The sequence below is a fragment of the Lacerta agilis genome, chromosome 13 (assembly GCF_009819535.1).
Source record: "Lacerta agilis isolate rLacAgi1 chromosome 13, rLacAgi1.pri, whole genome shotgun sequence".
NCBI classification, from domain to species: domain Eukaryota; kingdom Metazoa; phylum Chordata; class Lepidosauria; order Squamata; family Lacertidae; genus Lacerta; species Lacerta agilis.
Window position 1 is genome coordinate 47,815,710 of NC_046324.1, and position 21,578 is coordinate 47,837,287.

General features: G+C 47.4%; 1 protein-coding gene across 1 annotated transcript in view; it reads right to left on the reverse strand.

The window, feature by feature from the left end:
* The window catches only part of MICALL2 (MICAL like 2), a 28,180-nt gene extending 20,324 nt beyond the window's left edge, over positions 1 to 7,856 (reverse strand). Inside the window, exons 1-4 of the mRNA XM_033166500.1 lie at positions 7,770 to 7,856; positions 7,519 to 7,623; positions 2,023 to 2,164; positions 2 to 186 (exon numbers count right to left, since the gene is read on the reverse strand). Coding sequence (XP_033022391.1) covers positions 2 to 186; positions 2,023 to 2,164; positions 7,519 to 7,623; positions 7,770 to 7,856 — 519 coding nt within the window. The remainder of the gene's footprint in view (position 1; positions 187 to 2,022; positions 2,165 to 7,518; positions 7,624 to 7,769) is intronic.
* Positions 7,857 to 21,578: the final 13,722 nt, after the last annotated feature.

Below are 21,578 nucleotides of genomic sequence, written 5' to 3' on the forward strand. Positions count from 1 at the left end.
CCGCTGCCACAGGCGAGTTCTCCTTCGCCAGATTGCGAGAGGCTGGAACTGTCTTGGGTTCAGATGGCGGCAAGACTCGCGGGGGCTTGCTGGGGGCTGGCGCCGCCGGTTCAGATACAACCTTCTTCCCCATCGGCTCCTCGCCGGGTGCGGAAGAAGGGCGTTTTATGCCAGACATTCCTCCAACTGTTGGGAAAGGAAGACAAAAAACGTCTCGAGAAGGAAGCAGGAAGCAGGACCGACCTAAGGTGGTTAGATCAACCCCCTAAACCAAGAAAACATCAGCAGAAAACTAATTGGATTTAATAAGCGGGGAACTGTCGTCCAGGGAACATCTTTCAGTATAACACAACCTCCTTTGCCAACCTGGGACCCAGGGCCGGATTCAGGTCTGATGCGGCCCTCAGCTACTGAAGGTAATGGTGCCCTTCATATGTCTAGCTCTCCTTTGTCAACAACAAATTGCTGCTGTTTTTTGTTTTGAATATATGCTATATGGTAATTTATGGGACTAATAGGTATCTAAAGCCCATGCAGATGTTGCATTGCAACCAGCCCATGCAGAATGTAGGCACCCTATATATAGAAATCAGCAAAGCAGTGATATTTTAGTGAGCAGGCGAGCAGGCGGGGTCCATATCTTACATCATAGGAGCCTACACAACACAAAACACTGTTGCCGTATGTAGGTTTTATTTTATTTGTTTTTTATCTTATATCTTGGAAATGTACATCCAGTTTTTTTCCCTTTAATTTTTTGGGGGGTCCCCAAGAGAGTGGGGCCCTAAGCTATAGCTTGTTTAGCTTATGCGTAAATCGGCGCTGCTGGGACCTCCAAATGTTTTGGAGAGCAACTCCCAACAACCTCAGTTTGGGGGAGACTGGCTTAATGGATCTCACAGGGAATAAGTAGCTTGGGTGCAATTAAGGCCACATCCCCTCCCCTGCCATACCTTTAAAGCACAATGGATACCACGTTAAACCAATTTTGCTTCCCCCAAAGAACCCTGGGAGCTGCAGTTTGTCAAGGGTGCCAAGCGTTGTTAGGAGACCCGTTTCCCCTCACAGAGCTACAGTTCCCAGAGTTCACTGGGAAGAGGGATCAATGGTTAAACCAGGGGCGTAGCAAGGGGGTGGGGGGAGGGCCGCCCCGGGTTCCATAATGGAGGGGGTGACAAATTATCAAGGAACTAGGGATTATATAGCTATATATGAAATTTCATGCATATCGGTTAATATCTTGACCCTCCTCCACCAAAATAGCTGTTCACTTGGCTGTTTTCCTATGTCGTGAAGGCTCAAATTTCAATTCAGTGGAGCACTTACTGTTCCCAACCCTAACCCTGTGGAAAGCCATCTAATTAGACTTTAATTTGATTTTGAGATGTTTTTAGGAGGCAATTTAATTATTGTTTGATTTTATACCAGTGTTACGTATCTGATGTTAGCCACCCAGAGCCCGAATTCGGCCGGGGAAGGTGGGATATAAAAAAAAGTTTATTATTATTATTACTTGTTATTATTCCTTTGTAAGAAAATAGGAAATAACGTAAAACCATTTGGGGGGGATCAATGGGGGGGTTGACAAGCAATTTTCCGCACCGGGTACCGCCTGACCTTCCCATGCCTCGGGGGAGGGGGTTGACAAAAAAATTTTTGGCCCCTGGGTACCAATATACCTTGCTACGCCCCTGTCTGGAGTGTATTCTCTCTCTCCCCCCTCCTCTTTCAACTGTCTGTCTTTCCTTCCTCAGGGAAATTGAAGAAGATATTGCCTCCGGGTACCAATATACCTTGCTACGCCCCTGGGTTAAACCACTCTGGGAACTGTAGTTCTGTGAGGGGAAACAGGGTTCTCCTAACAACCAACCATGACTAACATGGCTGTTGAAGGCTGTTGATTCCATCTAGTTGCTGGAACCATTTTTTGAAGCGTTTACTCCAGCTGCAAAATAGCGCAGGATCTGTTTTCAGACGAAAGCTCTGCAGGAGGAAAGGATGGGGTTGGGGAGCCTTACTTACTTGGAGAACGTCCATGGAAATAGTTATAATATTGAGAGACGTAAGTGAGTATGCTCAGTCTGTCGGGCACTTTGAGAGCGACCATGTCCTCTGCGTCCAGCAGGGCCGGGATGCCCAGTTCCATTTCGGCCACTTTGAAAGCCTATCAGTCGCGAACAGAGGAGATAAAGAGACTTGGTTGTTGTTTCGTTTTGAAATCCCAAACCAACGAGATTTCCCTTTTTTCCACTTAAATTTTTATTAGTTTTAAGAAAAAATATAACATGCACATTAACAAAAACAAAAACTAACAAACAAACAATAAAAACATTAATACAAAATAAACACAATCTTCTTTTCTTATCATTGTAGGTTGACTTCCTCACGTCCTCCCTTCCTGCATTCCTTGTATATCATCTTTAGTAATTTCTTTACATTGCTAAAATCATCTTTTTATTAGTTAACCTTAACATCTCTTCTTACCTAATATCCTTATCAATTATTCAAACAGTTATATACCTTAAATCTATCTTCTAGATCTACAGCCTAACATATCTTTCAGCTTGCTTCTAATCTTTAATCTTACAATAGTCTTTTAAATACACTTTAAATTTCTTCCAATCTTCTTCCACCGCGTCATCCCTCTGGTCATGAAGTTTCCTGGTCAGTTCCGCGAGCTCCATATAGTCCATCATTTTCATCTGCCCCAATGAGATTTCCGAGAGGCAAGGCCAAGCCGCGGTTTACAAAGCTGAACTATGGTTTGCTACAAGGTCTAAAGCAGGGCTTCCGAAGCTTGGGTCTCCAGCTGTTTTTTGGACTACAGTTCCCATCATCCCTGACCACTGATCCTGCTGGTGGGAGTTGTAGTCCAAAAACAGCTGGAGACCCAAGTTTCGGAAACCCTGATCGAAAGCAAGACTCGATTCAGGAGGGCCAGAAACACTCCAGCAAGTTAGAGGGGCTGTCCGGGGTCTCTGGCAAGGGGTCTCTTCCCGCCCTGCCTGAGACCCCATTCGATGGGAGATACCAGAACTTGAACCCATGACCTTCTGCATGCAAGGAAGCTGCAGTCCTGTTGAGCTATGGGCTCCAACAACATGAGCACATGCCTTTAAGCAGACATTTGCCCAACAACCCTTTCATAAAAGATGCTGCAGTCAAACAGGGCTGCCTAACCCAGCCGGGGACCTCCCAGGGTGCTGATGGACTGGAATGATGGGAGTTGTAGTCTAGGAACATCCGGGAGGGAGGCACAGCCGGCCCAAGACATTTTGGCACCTGAGGCAAACCACAAAGTGCCTTCCCCCAAGGAAGGAAGAGCAAGCGAAGATCTACTTTGGGAACAAGGGCGGAATCAAACCAACATTACCCCAAAGGCTGTTGTGGGGGGGAAGGGGGGCTGAATTGAATCATGCAAGGTGGGTGCAGAGCCCAGGGGACCCCCAAAGGCAGCCCCCACCATTTCCTCCCCGTAGCGCCTCCTATTTGCCGAGAGGCCACTGTCACGTTGTCACGCGGCTTCAAGGTTTCCAAATGGGATGGTGCTCGTCCGAGTCTGTTAATTGTGACTTTTCCTTTTTTCACATTTGGTATTGTTTTTGCAATCGGCTTTCTGCGGTGATTTGGTCTGTGTATCTGCGTGGAATCCCCCTTTGGCGAGGGTGCCTGCAGCCTGCCCCTACAATTCTTTTAAAATCAAAGAAATAAATTAGCTATAAGAGCTGATTCTGGGATTGCTGGGAAGGTTTTTCTCTCCCCTCCTCCTCTCTTTTTTCCTTGTGTGCCCTACCTACCATTTAAATTTGGAAGCCTGAGGAGCAGGGCCTGCCTGCCTACTGATGTTTAGTAAATAGCAAGGGGGGTCGGGCCGCCCCATGTTCCATAATGGAGGGGGTGACAAATTAGCAAGGAACAATTTTTTTAGGAAAATTTTTTTTGGATTTTTTTTTTTATGCCTGCTCCGAAGGTCTTATCTTACTATACTAGGGATTATATAGCTATATATGAAATTTCATGCATATTGGTTAATATCTTGACCCTCCTCCACCAAAATAGCTGTTTAATATGTCGTGAAGGCTGGAATTTCAGTTCAGTGAAGCACTTACTGTTCCCAGCCCTAACCCTGTGGAAAGCCATCTAATTAGGCTTTAATTTGCTTTTGAGATGTTTTTAGGAGGTAATTTAATTATTGTTTGATTTTATACCAATGTTATGTATCTGATGTTAGCCACCCTGAACCCGACTTTGGCCGGGGAGGGTGGGATATAAATAAAAGTTTTTTTTTTTATTATCATTACTTGTTATTATTCCTTTGTAAGAAAATAGGAAATAACGTAAAACCATTTTTGCGGGGGGGGGGGGGTCAATGGGGGGGTTGACAAGAAATTTTCCGCACCGGGTACCACCTGACCTTCCTATGCCTGGGGGGGGGGGGGTTGACAAAAAATTTTTACGCCCCGGTACCAATTTACCTTGCTATGCCCCTGGTAAAGGCACTCTGGGACAAAAGAGCAAGGTTGTAAAAGGACTGTAAATAAACAACAACACCGCTAAGTCAAAGACAATTGTTTCCATCTGCCTGCTGCTGCCAACGCTCCTGGGTCTCAGGCTGGGGACTTTCCATTAAGCTCCGCCATCTTGAATCCATTACAGTTTTACACAGCTGAGCAGAGAGATCTTAAAATCAGCTTCCTGGCTGCGTTTCCCCCCCCTGATTTGTATTAAAGCTTGGCCTGTTCTAGACTCCCTTTCACCTCGTTTTCCCAGAGAACAATATCTATCCTTTCTTTTTATGGCAAGTCGCAGATACAACAGCTTCCTCTCCCTCAAATGCTTTAAAGAACGAAATGAAAATACACAGGGCTTACGGCAATGGGGTGACCACCATGTTTTTTTGGGGGGGGCAGAAAATAAGAACTTTGGGTGAAAAGAGAGACCTCCCACAGCCCCAGCAACCACGTCTTGCTGGGTTCAGCAGGGTCAGGTACAGCCGGATGAGAGGCATCCCTTAATGGTTATATTGCAAGTAGGCTAACCCTGCCCAGCTTGATGTTCTCCAGATGTTGGCTTGGGCTGATGGGGGCTGGAGTTCAACAATAGCTGGAGGGTGTCAAGATGAAGGAAACCGCAGTATGCAATGAAGAAATCTGCTGGAATTCAGGTTGCATGTAACAAAAAAAGTCCCCTGTGTTGCAAGCACAGACAAACCTCTAGTTACACATAGGTAGCCGTGTTGGTCTGCCATGGTCGAAACGAAATAAAAAAGCACCTTAAAGGTAAAGGTAAAAGGACACCCTGACCATTAGGTCCAGTCACGGACGACTCTGGGGTTGCGGCGGTCATCTCACTTCATTGGCCGAGGGAGCCGGCGTACAGGTCATGTGGCCAGCATGACTAAGCCGCTTCTGGCGAACCAGAGCAGCGCACGGAAACGCCGTTTACCTTCCCGCCGGAGCGGTACCTATTTATCCACTTGCACTTTGACGTGCTTTCGAACTGCTAGGTTGGCAGGAGCAGGGACCGAGCAACGGGAGCTCACCCTGGCGCGGGGATTCGAACTACCGACCTTCTGATCGATTTAAATTGATTTAAATCAAATCCACCCTGCTGTGCAGTATGATAATGTATTTTCCTTGGCAGGAAGATGCTAGCGGTCTGTTTGCATAGATGCCTTTCTGCCTATTCCCGCCTCTGGCCCAGCCCAGCACGAGCACAAGGCCCTCAAAAAATCTCCCACAAGGGAATGAGGCATCCCCACGCTCTGCAGAATTAATGCCTGGTTTCGGGGCTCAGGAATCAGAGGTTAAACAAGCCCAGTGGCAAAGGGATGTCAGAGCTGCCTCTTTGTGGCATCTCCCCAGCGCTCAGTGGAGGGTCAAGTCACTAGTCCTCATGGAAATGTTCTCTGGCAGGGGCAGGCTGAGGATGAGGCTTCTGAGGCTCGTGGAACCGATTCTGGGTCAGGGCCAAGGAAGCTCTCCTTGGAGAAGCCGCAAAATCTGCAGCCCATCTTCTTCACAAGGCACATTCCACTCTGAATGCATTCATTCATTCATTCATTCATTCAGCCAGCCCACATTCAGATTTCTGGAGCCAGCACAGAGCCGGATGGGTGGTCCGAATGCCGTGCATCTGTTGGGAAACATCTGCGCAAGAAAACAGCGCCCTTCCCCCCTCACACACACACACAAACAAACGTGCAGAGATCCAGAAATGCAATTTTCGGTAAACACAAGCGAATGAGCAGGGCACGATCCAGTTTCCAAATGGGAAGGCAGAGTCTAGGGAGAGGTTGCAAAAAAATAAGCCAGCAAGGTGCAGCGATAGCAGGGTCAGATGGAGACTGGGGTGATCTTGCAGATATTAGTCAGGTTTCTGCAACCCGCGGTGAGGATTCGTGAATGTTGTACAACAGTATTTTAATCGTTAGGTGCAGATTTAGCCGAGTGATTCTGTTGTACTGAACCTTTCAGAATTTTGTCTGCATGTCAATAAAGGTTTGAGACCGGGGTGACCCAGGTTCAAATCCTACCCTCCCCGTTCAGTCATGAAGCCTACTGGGCAAGTCTATGGCTCACCTACCTCACAGGGGTGTTGTGAAGATAAAACAGAAAGGAGGGCCATCTATGCTGTTCCACAGTCCTCAGAAAAAGGTGTGTGTGTGTGTAGCATTTATTTTTGCATTTCTACCCCACCTTTCTCTCCAAAGAGCTGAAGGTAGCATGCGTGGTTCTCCACCTCCTCATTTAATCTGAAAACAACCCTGTGAGGTAGGTCAGGTTGAAAGGCAGTGACTGAACCCCAAGGTCACTCAAAAAGCTTCGTGGCCATGTGGGGATTTGAACCCTAGTCTCCCAGGTCCTAGTCCGGCCTCTCCACTTGCCTCACAGAGACACATTCCCCAAAATCCATGTGGATACACTTCTTCTTCAGTCCTTCACCCCTCCCCTCAAACAAATTATAAACTTGCAAAACCGCCTTGAGGATCTGGGTGTGTATGAGTGTTGGTGACGGCACGGGCATTGGCCAATAGGCACTCCTCACGTCCAGCTTTTCCCTCATTGCACTTGACCACATTGGAAATCTTGCACAACTGGTTTTTCAGAGTTCGGACAGAAAAGGGCGGCACTCTTTGTCCTGAACAGTAAAGGATACTTTTTACACTAGCCCACGGCTCAAACAAATTCCTGATTTTCTTCTCTGGCAACAGGGCAAATGAGCAGCAGGCTTTGGTTTGATTCAGGGCACATTGCCAAGCATTTTATATACAGAGTGGCAAACGTGGATTAAACAGGTACAGTTGGAGGAGTGTTTGAATTGACCCAAAGGCTGCCAGATGCAGGAAGAATGTAAGACGGGTTAAGTTTCTTGGCACGCTGTCTAAATTTATGGTCCATTTGTTTTGATCTAATCTACCCAGGGCCAAAGCATGGGGCAGAGTGCAGGGGCAGAGAGGAACCCTGAGGGCACAGAAAACATGACGTCACAGCAGGAAGCAGAACTGGAAAATCTTACCAACTGGTTGTTTTCGTAGATATTTTCTTTGCTCAGAGCACTGAAGTTTCTGGAAAAGAAGGTCAAAGAGAAGGGAGGTTTTAGCCAAACGAGCGAGACCGGGCACTGACAACTTTATTCAGCTGGTAGAGTGGAGCATGCAATGGTGCCGGGTGCAGGGATCTCAGTTTCAAGTGTGTTCCCTGCAGGGATTGTCGCAGGCAAAGCAGCACCCAGCAGGATCGAACCCTCAGCCCGCCAGCTCCGCTCACCATTCGGGGCGCCGTGATCTCGCACGATTTCCCCACGAAGATAGCTTTTCCCCCGGGGCTGCGATCTTCTGCATTTTGAGGTGCCATGCCTGAAAAGCGCTTTTTCGGGGAGAAACTGCAGTGTGAAATCACGGGAGATCACAGCACCCAAAATGGCCTACATGCTCTTGCAAGAAAAAAAATGGGACTACGACATCCCAGAATATGACGTCCTGTTTTTTTTCCCTTTTGACGTGCTGGAGGGTACGGAATGGGGGCCTCCTAACAATTCCCAGCACCCTTAACAAACTACAGCTCCCAGAATTCTTTGCAGGGGGGAAGCCATGCCTGTTTAAAGTGGCATGATGTTGTTTTAAACGTATGCTGTTAATGTGGCCAGAGAAGCAGGTAGATATGTTTATTAAAAGCACCTTCCAAGCTTGAGAAGTCTTGCTGAGCAACATGAACCAGTGCAGCCATCCCCAAATCCTATAGCAGCCATCCCCAACTCCATGCATCTCCAGAGATCTTGAACTACAACTACCTTAAGCCTGGGAAATGCTGGCTTGGATTCACCTCGGATCTCAGACCAAGCAACAAGCAACCAATTGTCCACCGAATGGGTGGGAGACTCTGTACAGAGATACCTTGGTTCTCAAACACCTTGGTGCTCATACAACTTGGAACCCAAACACTGCAAACCTGGAAGTAAGTGTTCTGGTTTGCGAACTTTTTTCAGAAGCCGAACATGCTCCGTTTTGAGTGCCACACTTCCGTTTTGAGTGTCACACTTCTGTTTTAAGCTGAGGTCTGCCTGTTTTTGCAGAAAGGGTAATTGGTGTTAGCTTGCCTTCAATAGAGACAATTTATGCTACCTGAGTTAGGAAGAGAGCAGAGAGAATTGTAGCAGATCCTTTACAACCCGGTCATCATCTGCTTGATTTACTTCCATCTGGACGTCGCTACAGGACTTAATATACAAAATCGGCCAGGCACAAGTATAGTTTTTTCCCTTGTGCCAGTAAATTGTTAAATTCGTACTTGTATAGTTGAAGGGGAGGTAAATTATGGATGGGGTTTCTTTGCTTCTTTGTATTGTGAGAGGAACCGTATCTGTCTGTTTACATTGCAATGTAGCCGAAACAAATTCCAAGTATGTTGGAAAATGTACCGAATTTTTCGCTCCATAAGACGCACTTTTTTTCTCCTGAAAAGTAAGGGGAAGTATCTGTGCGTCTTATGGAGCGAATGGTGGGCCCTGGAGCTGAATTACCCAGGGGCCAAAAGAGGATCATGCTTTTTACTTTACAAAGAGAAAAGGGGGTGTTGAAAGGACCCTGCTCAGCAACTGATCAGCAAGAGATCGGGAGAGAGATAAGAGTCCCGGCTCCCTTTCAGCCCCGCCCCCTTGCCCAGGCCTCCATTGTTGAATGTGCTGCAGGGGGAGGTTGTTTGTTTCCCCAGCGACATGTGACCGGCTGATTAGATTATCTGTCTGGAAACTGTAGAAAAGGCTCCCTTTCCTTTAGAAGCTGCAGAAATGTGAGTTGAACCCCATAAAAACGGGGCTTTTCCTCTTTGCTTTTCCCCATTTGCAAAAATAGCTGCAAAACTTATAGTTGATCCTCAAAAAAAAACAGGGCTTTTCCCTTTGCAAAAAAAAGCTGCAAAACTTTTAGCTGATCCTCAAAAAAACAGGGCTTTTAGAGGAGGAAAACCAGAAAAATATTTGTTTTTCTTGTTTCCTCCTCTAAAAACGAGGTGCGCCCTATGGTCCGGTGCGCCCTATGGAGCGAAAAATGCGGTACTTGGCCAATAATAAATTGTTCCTATTCCTACTCCTATTTTTGCTACTGATTTTGTGTCTCTTTTTGATTTTGGTTTTGTGACTGTGTGGAACCCAGTTCAGCTACTGATTGATTGATTGATTGATTGATTGACTGATTGATTGTGTGACCGCAGTACACTGGTACCTCGAGTTACAAACGCCTCAGGTTACAAACGCTTCAGGTTACAAACTCCGCTAACCTGGAAGAGTTACCTCGAGCTGAGAACTTTGTCCCAGGATGGGAACGGAAATCGTGTGCCAGCAGCGCAGCGACAGCAAGAGGCCCCGTTAGCGAAAGCACGCCTCTAGTTAAGAACAGTTTCAGGTTAAGAACGGACCTCCGGAACGAATTAAGTTCGTAACTAGAGGTACCACTGTACATGGTTATAGCTGTCAACCCTCCTTGCTGTTTCCCAATGCTATAATAAGGGAATTTCCCGCAAAAAAGGGGAAAGGTTGACAGCTATGCACATGGTTTATTGCTTTCATTTTACGAATCAAGGGTCTCGTTAGATAGTAAAATTCATGTTAAATTGCTGTTTCAGGGGTTATTTTTTATAAGTCTGGAATGGGTACAGTATTTGGGACGCTTTACCTGTAAACCTAATTCCAATTCTAATATAGGAAATTGATTTTTCTTTGGGGGGGGGAGTCTGGAACGGATTAATCCGTTTTGCATTACTTTCTATGGGAAAGCCCGCCTTGGTTTTGGAACGCTTTGGTTTTGGAACGTACTTCCGGAACGGATTAGGTTTGAGAGCCAAGGTACCACTGTACTGGGAAGAAAACTGGGCACGGAGAGCTAGCAGGCATTTTCCACAGCGGTTTTAGGGAAGCATGACTCAGCACCGATGAGTCATCAAAAATCAGCTCGAGAACACATTTCCTCCGAAGGCATAGCTGGTTGGGCAACAGAGATGCCGCAAAGGAGCCAAAAACCCGTGCTGATCTTTGCTCTTTACTACTCCGGCTCAAGACTTGAAAGGAAATTATCACCACCGGAGCTTTAAGTTTATAATCCTGCCGCAATTTGGAGGCAGCGCCCTCACTTTCTCTTTCATTTCCACCTGGGCCTTAACTTTAACACCCACCTGGCGGATGCAAAGTTTGGCACGCAAACACAGAGGTTGGGCGTGGGAGGAAATTCCCCTGCTGGCTTGCGTGTCCAGCCACAGATAAGGACACTGAAAGCAACGCCAGTAGGGGGATAAAAGGAGAGGTGGCAGAGATGGAAAGAAGATAAAGTCCCTACCAGAGAAGAATGGCAGATGAAGTTGAAGGACTGTGACGAAATGGCAAAAACGACCGGAAGAATCAGAAATCAGGAAGACCAAAATTCTAATAAGGAATAGGGAAAATTTATAACTTATCTTAAAGGCCATTGTAAAATCATTAGTAGTATTGGAATATCATTTGTAGTTTAAGGCTGAATTTTGGACACAATGGAGATTTAAAAGATTTGGATCGTCATAAAAGATGCAAGAGGAAATGATTAATAATAGAATCATAGAATCCTAGAGTTGGAAGAGACCACAAGGGCCATCCAGTCCAACCCCCTGCCAAGCAGGAAACACCATCAAAGCATTCCTGACAGATGGCTGTCAAGCCTCCGCTTAAAGACCTCCAAAGAAGAAGACTCCACCACACTCCTTGGTAGCAAATTCCACTGCCAGCTCTCACTGTCAGGAAGTTCTTCCTAATGTTTAGGTGGAATCTTCTTTCTTGTAGTTTGAATCCATTGCCCCGTGTCCGCTTCTCTGGAGCAGCAGAAAACAACCTTTCTCCCTCCTCTATATGACATCCTTTGATATATTTGAACATGGCTATCATATCACCCCTTAACCTTCTCTTCTCCAGCCTAAACATACCCAGCTCCCTAAGACGTTCCTCATAAGGCATCGTTTCCAGGCCTTTGACTATTTTGGTTGCCCTCCTCTGGACACGTTCCAGCTTGTCAGTATCTTTCTTGAACTGTGGTGCCCAGAACTGGACACAGTATTCCAGGTGAGGTCTGACCAGAGCGGAATACAGTGGTACTATTACTTCCCTTGATCTAGATGCTATACTCCTATTGATGCAGCCCAGAATTGCATTGGCTTTTTTAGCTGCTGCATCACACTGTTGACTCATGTCAAGTTTATGGTCTACCAAGACTCCTAGATCCTTTTCACATGTACTGCTCTCAAGCCAGGTGTCACCCATCCTGTATTTGGGCCTTTCATTTTTTTTGCCCAAGTGTAGTACTTTACATTTCTCCCTGTTAAAATTCATCTTGTTTGCTTTGGCCCAGTTCTCTAATCTGGTAAGGTCATTTTGAAGTGTGATCCTGTCCTCTGGGGTAGGACAGACAATGGGGAGGATGGAAGTCTAGGAGATTCTATGGAATCCTGTTTTTATTATTTATGTTTGATATATCTCCGTAAGTGTTTAATTTGAAAAACCAAATAAATAAATTCAAAATAAAAGGAGAGGTGGCAACCCTGTTCCCAGCCACCTTCCAAGTTCAGGGGGTCTCTATACACCTCTTTTGTTGAGTCACCAGAAGCAATTTAGGATCTGTCAGGGAATCTTTAGCTGTGATTCCTGCATTGCAGGGGGTTGGACTAGATGACCCTTGGGGTCTCTTCCAACTCTGCAATTCTATGATGTGTAACCAGGTTTACATGGAGCCAAGCTGGCTGAATGATGGAGCGACAGCCCAGGTGCATCTCAGGACTCAGCTATACAGCTGCAAATATAACGTTTTAAGTGCATTTTAAGTGCTTTATACAAATGTGGCACTAGATGGCGATGGTGAGTTTATGGCAAATTCAGTATATAATTTTTTAAAAAAAAGCATTTTCACAGTGTTTTTTTTTTTATATGTGTCTAGATTACACCTCAAGCTGCATTATTCTGTGCCAGACTCCTTGTCCGTCTATTTCTTTATTTCCTAAGATTTATATACCACCAGATGGTAAAAACTCAAAGCGGTTTACAAAAAATAATAAAAATGTAAAATCATCAGTAAAAACAAAAATTTAAAACAGTCAAAGAAATTTAAATCGGCGACAAGGTAAAAACAGATTAAAGCACATTTCGACTTTCTACATGTCTGGGTAGGCTTGTCCAAGAGAAAACGTTCTTAGCGGGTGCTGGAAAGAGAACAGTGAAGGTCCCTGCCTGGTGTCAATTAGCGGGGAGTTCCAAAGTGTAAAAAAATTGAGCTCTTGTGAATGTGGAATTGCTATTATATGGCACCAGTAACCGTACCAGCTCCGCAGATGGAAGCGGCCGAGTGAGCAGGTAAGGAATAAAGCAATCTTGCAGGTAAAGTGTTCTCAAGCGGAAAAGTGCTTTATATGCTAATACTTTGTGCAGTGGCACCTTGGTTCTCAAACGCCTTGGTACTCAAACAGCTTGGAACCCAAACACTGCAAACCCAGAAGTAAGTGTTCCGGTTTGCAAACTCTTTTCCGGAAGCAAAACATGCTCCATTTTTGTGTGCCGCAATTCCGTTTTGAGTGTTACGCTGAGGTCTGTCTGTTTTTGCTATTTATTTCGCATTTTTCTTTTTTTGCGGCTCTTTTTGTTTTGTTTTTTTGTGACTGTGCGGAACCCAGTTCAGCTACTGATTGATTGATTGATTGATTGTGTGACTCCAGTACATTGTTTATTGCTTTCATTTTACGGATCCATGGTCTCGTTAGATAGTAAAATTCATGTTAAATTGATGTTTTGGGGGTTGTTTTCAAAAGTCTGGAACGGATTAATCCATTTTGCATTACTTTCTATGGGAAAGCGCGCCTTGGTTTTGGAACGGACTTCCGGAACGGATTAAGTTGGAGAACCAAGGCACCATTGTAGTTAACGTCTTGAAATTTGCGCATTGCAAACCTAGAGCGCATTGCCATAATCCAGCCTTGAAGTAACTGACACATGAACTACTGTGGCCAAGCTATCGTCTTCCAGGAACAATTGCAGCTGGTAAAAGCAGGAGGAAGTCTCAAAGTTCTGGAAAAACTAGTTCCCCTGCCTTCTAGAAACAACCAAATAGGGTTGCTAACTTTTTTACCGGCCTTTGCACCTGTGCTTTCGACCGCAGCTCGATCTGCACACATTTAGCAAGTGATAATGCAGAGTCCGCAGTGGTGGCTGCAGGCCACACTTCCCTCTGCAAGGCACAGGAGCAAAGCAGGAAAGTTTCCGCCGGTTAGTTGGCAACGCTTTGAGCTAGAAGCCTGAAATTTAGTCGGCAGGTGGCTACCCCATTTCCAGGGGAGAGCGAGGGAAGAACTTAAAAGCAGGTCATCTGAGCATTCCTCTTCAAAAACAGGACCCAAAGAGCATGCCAGATGGAAGCAGAGTTTCCACATTAGCTAGACAGCTAAAACTTTTCAATAGTTTGACCGGCTGTGTAATGGTTAGAGCAGGCTTCCCCAACCTTGGCCCTCCAGGTGTTTTGAGACTACAATTCCCATCATCCCTGACCACTGGTCCTGCTAGCTAGGGATCATGGGAGTTGTAGGCCAATAACATCTGGAGGGCCAAGGTTGAGGAAGCCTGGGTTAGAGGATTGAATCCTGCTTGAAAACCCTACTCAGCAGGGACGGAGAAAGGACAGGGCGTTGGGGACGGGGCATTGGGGTCGGTCCACCCCAGGTTCCACCCTGGAGGGGGTAACACTTGGGGCCCTGCCCCCGCGACTGGTGACTCCCAAGCCAAGTGTTGCCGCCCAGCAAAAACCACGCTCGGCGCAGCGGCAGCTGGCTTGCTCGCTCGGCCGGTGCGCGCTTTGCTAAGTTCTCCCTTCATGCTGTCCCTGGGCAGAGCCATGGCGGAGGCAAGGGGCGGGCCAGAGAGGTGTCACACCCATGCGTCATGACGTCACGACACTTGCATCAGGACGCATGCACGCTGCAGAGCGGTGCCCCGCCCCCGGGGGGTGCCTCTGCATTTGCCACCCCAGGCAGCCAAGCGGCTCCGTTCGCCACTGCTACTCAGCCACAAAGTTCACTGGCTGGCCTCAGGCCATTTGCTCCATCACAGCCTATCCTACCTTGCAGGGCTGTTGTTGAGGACAAAACAGAGGTGGGTCCAGAGGAAAGGCGGGAAGCAGGGACGTAGCAAGCCTCTGCGCTGCTGGGAGCGGCGGTGTTGGCGCAGAGGCACCCCCCTGGGGGAGGGGCACGGCACGTGCGTCGTGACGCCGGCGTGACGTCACGCCGCACGTGGATGCCGCTGAAAGGGGGAATTTCCCCCTTTCCGCGGCTTTTTTTCGGCGGGGGGCGGGCCAGCGAGGAGGGGGCGTCACGCTTGTCGCTGGCATGACACCCCCTCCTTGCTGGCCCGCCCCCCGCCAAAAAAAAGCCATGGAAAGGGGGGAAAGAGAAGCTTGAATGTGCCTGCTCTGCTTCGCTTTCCCCCCCTCCCAGCAGTTTTTTTCAGCGGGGGGGCAGGCCAGCGAGGAGGGGGTGTCATGCCAGTGACAAGCGTGACACCCCCTCCTCGCTGACCCGCCCCCCTGCCGAAAAAAAGCCGCGGAAAGGGAAAAATTCCCCCTTTCAGCGGCATCCACGTGCGCCGTGACGTCTCGCCACTTGAAGGGGGAAAAGGCGACATGCAAGGGGGGGCGTGGGTGGCCAAAGTGACACCCCCCTCCCCTGGAACTCGGGGTGGCCCGCCCCCCTGCCCCCCTTGCTACGCCCGTGGCAGGAAACAAATACAGTGGAACCTTGGGTTGCGAATGTAATCCGTGACAGAGGCACGTCCGCAACCTGCAGTGTTCGCATCCTGAAGTGCCGCGTCTACACATGCACTGGCGCGATTTGGCGCTTCTGCGCATGCACAAGAGACGAAACCCGGAAGTAACCCATTCCGGTACTTCCGGGTTTCCTGCAGTCCACAACCTGAAAACACGTAACCTGAAGCGTCCGTAACATGAGCTATGACTGTAAATGAGAACCATAATGGCAAGCAAGTAGCAGTCCCAGTATGTTCCGGGAATGCAAACTGGATTCACTAGTCCATCTTACTTGACGTTTGCACATTGCTACTGTTGCTCTCCAGTTTTCTGAACTGCCCTTTGCTGGAATGTGAGGTTATCCTTTCCTGTACATGCAAACAATGCAGAAGAAGAGAAGCTGGAAACAGTTGCTCGGTTGTCCTCCGCTCCCCCGAAAGATCCTGCCCGTACTCGCATCTCAGCTCAGGGCAAGGAAGGGCAAGGGGTCTGAGGCTGACCCTGAGTCACTGACCCCCACATGCCTGTGGCAAGTTTCCAGCATCACCATATCAACATCCTGGGAAAAGCTTGACCTGTTGATTTCTGCCTGTCGTGCAAAAAAAAAACCCAACTCAGTAGAAGCCAAGTGATTTCCTCAAGGGCATGCGGTCTCCTCTATCATTTCACAGCTGCTTTTAAAAACGAAATTTTTGCAAGCGCAACTTGTCTCGCCGTAGGAAAGGGGAGAAGCGGCACTGCGTGAAATTCCACCCTCCAACTCCCTACACAACTATTAAAGGCACAGGAAGTCAAACAGACTTGCCTGATGCAGTAAAGAAACTGGAGTGGAAATGAAGGGAAGAAAGCGGGGAGAAGGAGGGGGATCCTGTAACACCGGGGCAGTGAAAAAGGATTCCCGCTGCCACAGTTTGCAAGGAAAGTTGATTCCCTGGCCAGGAAGAGAACAGGCAGGGAGAGAAGTTCAAGGAAATGCCTGGGGGAGGTGGGAGGAGCTGGCAGGAAACAGGAAGAAGAGATACACGAGAAGGAGAAAAGGAGGGGGGGAAATGAAGAGACAAAGGACACTTGGCACCATAAATAAAGGGCTGTGGTTCCACTTTAAACAGCTGTGGTTTCATAGAATTGTAGAATTGGGGAGGGCACCCCAAGGGTCATCTAGTCCAACCCCCTGCAATGCAGGGATCTCAACTCTATCTTATATGACAGATGGCCGTCCAACATCTTATTTAAAAACCCCAATGAAGGAATAGAATAGAATAGAATTTTATTTACAGCCATAGGCCCATACAAGTAAAAAACACAAACCAGTAGATAACAACTTGTGCAAGTGGGAACAACAGCCACTAAAACACCACAGTAACAATAAAATACAATAAAATAGAATGGCATACTAAGCCTTAGCTAGCTTGTAGTGCTCCTTGGCGTCGCTTTTGGGTAAGGACAGCGACCAGGAACCTTGCCACTTTCAGGGTCGTATGAGTATCCTTATCCTGCAAGATTTGGGCAAGGTGGAATTCTGGTGGGGTGCCCTCTAGTTTCTGTATGATTGATCCCAACAAATTTGCCCATGGCACGTTGAACAAGGGGCAAGCGAACATAATGTGCTGGAGAGACTCCAGTGTCTCCTTATCACATTCGCACATGGCGGAGGCTTGGCCCTTTGAGAATCTATGTCTCAGGACGTTGGAGGGAAAAACATTGAACCTCGCTTTGGTGAAGGCCAGTCTATGGACAACAGTCGAAAGGGAGGAGAGGTATGATGGAACGCAGTAAGTTAAGGTGATACCGATGTTCTGGTATCACCAATGAAGGTTATTAAGATATGGAGATACAGAGGAGCTCAGCTGCCTCTCCTGGCTCGGGTGCCGCTGACTCAGGACAGAGGCAGGAAAGCACTTAGTTCTTTCCCTTCTCTACAGTTTCGGTGAAGACTCGCTTTTACTTCTGGATCCTCAGCACAACAGATTTTTCCTTCCTCCGCTCACAAATCGGCTTCAGGTCAGCTTCCAGTTCAGCTCCTCAAAGAATCCTAGGAGCTGTGGTTTTATAGGGTGCTGAGAGTTGCTGGGAGACCCCTCTATTGCCCTCGCGCAGCTGCAGACAATCTTACTTGGCTACGAGAGACCGCCAAAGAAGAAGGAAGAAAGAAGAAGCAGTTCCCAGAGCGGTTCAACAACCAATCCCTCTTCCCAAGGAAATCTGGGAATTGTAGCTCCCTCGCTACAACGGGAATAATCATACTGGTCTACCTCGCAGGGTCGCTGTAAAGATTGTCAGGAAAAAGGATGTGAATTGCTCCCAGCACTCGGCTCTTAAGGTAGATTTGCGGTGCGTGCATGTCAAACATCGGAGGCAATGACTTCGGCTCGTCCAAGATAATATGACAGCAGCAATCGCAGATAACAATGGCTCTCCGTGAACCATTCGCAGTGGCATCAGGTGTTAAACAGGGTTGTGTTATCACCCCAACTCTATTTATTATCACCATGATCCTGCACTTTGCCGAATGGAAAATCCCCACCGGAGTAGGAATCATATATTGAACAGATGGAAAGCTCTTTAATCTGAATACAGTGGTACGTCATCTAGCATCCACCTCGTCGAGGGCCCGCTCCGTCAAACATCCGTGGCAAACCCAGAAGTACCAGAACGGGTTACTTCCGGGTTTGCCACTTGCGCATGCACAGAAGCACTAAATCATGCTTCATGCATGCGCAAAAGCGCAAACCGCTCCGTGCACATGTGCAGACGCGGCGCTTTGTCCAGCGTCCTTTTCGGCCAGCGACCGGGGCTCTGGAACGGATCCCTGTCACAAAACAAGGTTCTACTGTAGGCTGAAAGCAAAGAATAAGGTTACCAAAACTTCCATCATAGAGCTTCAGCATGGTGATGACAACGTAGTGTGCACACTCAGAGGATGACACCCAAAGCATCTTAAATATCTTCGCAGAAGCTTGTGAAAAGTTTGGCCTATCGCTCAACATCCAAAAAAACCAAAGTGCTGCACCAACAAGCACAAAACAACCCCTCTGCAGTGTCACAAGTCCAACTCAATGGTGTAACGTTGGAAAGTGTCAATCACTTCTCCTACCAGGGCAGTTATCTTTCCACAAGGGCCGACATTGATGCTGAAATTCAGCATCGCCTGAGCTCTGTGAGTGCAGCTTTCTCCCGATTGAAGCGCAGAGTGTTTGAGGACCAAGACATTCACAGGGAAACCAAAATGCTTATTTATAAAGCTATAGTACTATCAACCTTACTGTATGCTTGTGAAACGTGGACCACTTATAAACGCCATCTCCAACTCCTCAACAGATTCCATCAACTGTGTCTCTGAAAATTTTACATATCACTGAGGAAGAAGACGGCCGAACTATTGCCAGTGTACTGGAAGAAGCAAAGATCACCAGAGTCGAAGCACTGATTCTTCAACATCAACTTTGTTGGACTGGTCATGATGTGTGGATGCCTGACTGTCCTCTTCAAAAACAACTACAGTACTCTATTCCAAACTTAAAAATGGAAAGCGTAATGCTGTTGGTCAACAAAAGAGGTTTAAAGACTCTCTCAAGGCAAATCTTTAAAAATGTAGTATAAACACTGACAACTGGGAAACACCGGCCTGCGAGCGCTCCAGTTGGAGAACAGCCTTTACCAAAGGTGTCATGGGCTTTGAAGACACTCGAACTCAGGACGCAAGGGAGAAATGTGCTAAGAGGAAGGCACGCTCGGCAAACCCTCCCTCACCGTGATCAACTGCCGCCCAGAAACCTCTGTCCCCACTGTGGAAGGAAGTATAGATCCAGAATTGGCCTCCATAGTCGCTTACGGACTCATTGTTAAGATCGTGTTCGTGGAAGACAATCTTATTCGGCTATGAGTGGTCGTCAAAGGAGGAGGTATCCCTGCTAAGATACAACAGGCACTTTCCAGAAATAGCTGAAGACATTTTTGATCCGACAGGTTCCCCAGCTAGATAAAGGGTCTTTCCACTGAGTGTCTGCTTCACTGGGATTTTAATCTTGTTTTTGTTTTTGTTTTGTTTTTTGTTTAACAGCTTCTAATTATGTTATTTGCAAATCACCTTGGGACAGTGGTTTAGAAGGTGATTAGCAAATTATAAAAATACCAAGGCAGGGGCAGGCCCTTGAGCAATCAGATTCTGTTTCGCTTCTCTCCTCACCCCCCCCCCACTCTCTCACCCGCTTTTCCTGAGAAGGATGTGGATGATGTATAAACAGCCAAACATGTGTCAGACCTGTTAGCAAAGCAAGTCAAAACAACAACAGGCGGGCAGCCTTTTCCATCCAAACTATTTGCTTTAGCCTCCACATTCCAAGCAGTAAGTTTAGCGTCTGTTTGCTGAGAAATAAACGCTGTTTAAACACAGATGCAATCAAGAGAAAAGGGTATGGGACAAGAATCCTGCCCTGGGGAGGCTCCACTGCAAAGGTCCAGAAACAGATGGGCTCTTAAGAACAGAGCAAAACTCATTGAATCCATCTGCGGATCTAACAGTGAGAGCGGAAGGATCTCGGGCAAAAGATTCCTGCACTGCAGAGGGTTGGACTAGATGATTCTCAGTGGCTTCAAGTTACAAGAAATGGAGATTCCGACTCAACATCAGAAAGACCTTTCTGGCAGTAGGAGCTGTTCAACGGTGGAAGGGAAGTGATGGACTCTCCTTCCTTGGAGGTTTTTAAGCAGAGATTGGGTGGCCGCCTATGCTTCAGCTGAGATCCCTGCATTGCAGGGGGGTTGGACTAGATGGCATTTGGGGGTCCCTTCCAACTCTACATTTCATACAATTCTTTGACCCGTTGGTGCTGAAGACAGAGGGGAGGGCTGGGTAGTAGCAGCGCTGCTGCAGCTCAACCGCTCAGCTGCCTCCTTTCTCGTTCCCACTAGTTCCTTCGTCAGAGTCAGTCACATGGAAGGAAGTGGGACAAGGCACACATTATGCCACAGTGGCTCAGACGGTCATGCATAACCCCTGAGTTCATTCATCATGTGCGTTCGGGGTTTCGACAGGGATGGCGTCATCCGGTGGGTGAAGTTTGGTTGTGAGCGGGTCCTTTGTCTGGCCCTGGTCTGCGGGAGTGGAGGGTGAAACAGTGGACCTGTGGGAAACCTCTTAGTTTTTTTAACTCCTAAGAGAAGACAGTACCTTTTCCTCTGTTTCCTAAATCCTTTTGTTCCTGCAATGGATTTACTTGGGGGAGGTGGGGCTGCATTTTGTCATTTATTATTTGGAATTCCAAATAATAATTATTTGGAATTCCTAAGAAGATCAAACCTATCCATCCTTAAAGAAATCAGCCCTGAGTGCTCACTAGAAGGACAGATCCTGAAGCTGAGGCTCCAGTACTTTGGCCACCTCATGAGAAGAGAAGACTCCCTGGAAAAGACCCTGATGTTGGGAAAGATGGAGGGCACAAGGAGAAGGGGACGACAAAGGATGAGATGGTTGGACAGTATTCTCGAAGCTACTAACATGAGTTTGGCCAAACTGCGGGAGGCAGTGGAGGATAGGCGTGCCTGGCGTGCTCTGGTCCATGGGGTCACAAAGAGTCGGACACGACTGAACGACTGAACAACAACAACATTTGGAATTCCATCCTGCTTTTGTGGGCGGCAACTGCCAATTTGAATTAATTTTGAAGTTTCCGGGGGGAGGAACGGTGAACTTCGTAGCTTTGGGGGAAATGCATGAAGCCCTAGTGTGAATCTAGGGCAAAACGGGGCGGGGGGGTGTTGAAATTGCTGCAATGGGAGGGGCAAGCTGTGCTGTGCAGCTCCCAGTCAGGCACGCCCTATTCAGCTGATCTCACCAGGGCTTGCTGTGACCGCTGATCAGCTGATTGGACCATCAGCTAGAAGGGACCATGAGGGTCATCTAGTCCAACCCCCTGGAATGCAAGAATATTTTGCCCAACGTGTGGCTTGAACCCATGACCCAGAGATTAAGGGCCTCACGCTCTAACCGAATGAGCCATCCAGAGCATTGTAAAGGTTCAGAAAAGGGCAACCAAAATTATCAATATTCCACACCAGGGATCATCAGGGAAAGAGCTGAAAAGAAAAATTCTGGTATCGTGACACCATGATGTAAATCTCAGGTGCAACTGCATTTGGAATACCATGTAGGGTTTTGGTCACCTCAACCCAAAAAGGATACGGAAGAGTTGGAGAAAAGTTTCAGGAAAAGGGCAATGCAGATGATCGAGAGGATGGATCAACAAGGAAAGGCACCAGCATTTGGGAGTTTTTTGTTTAG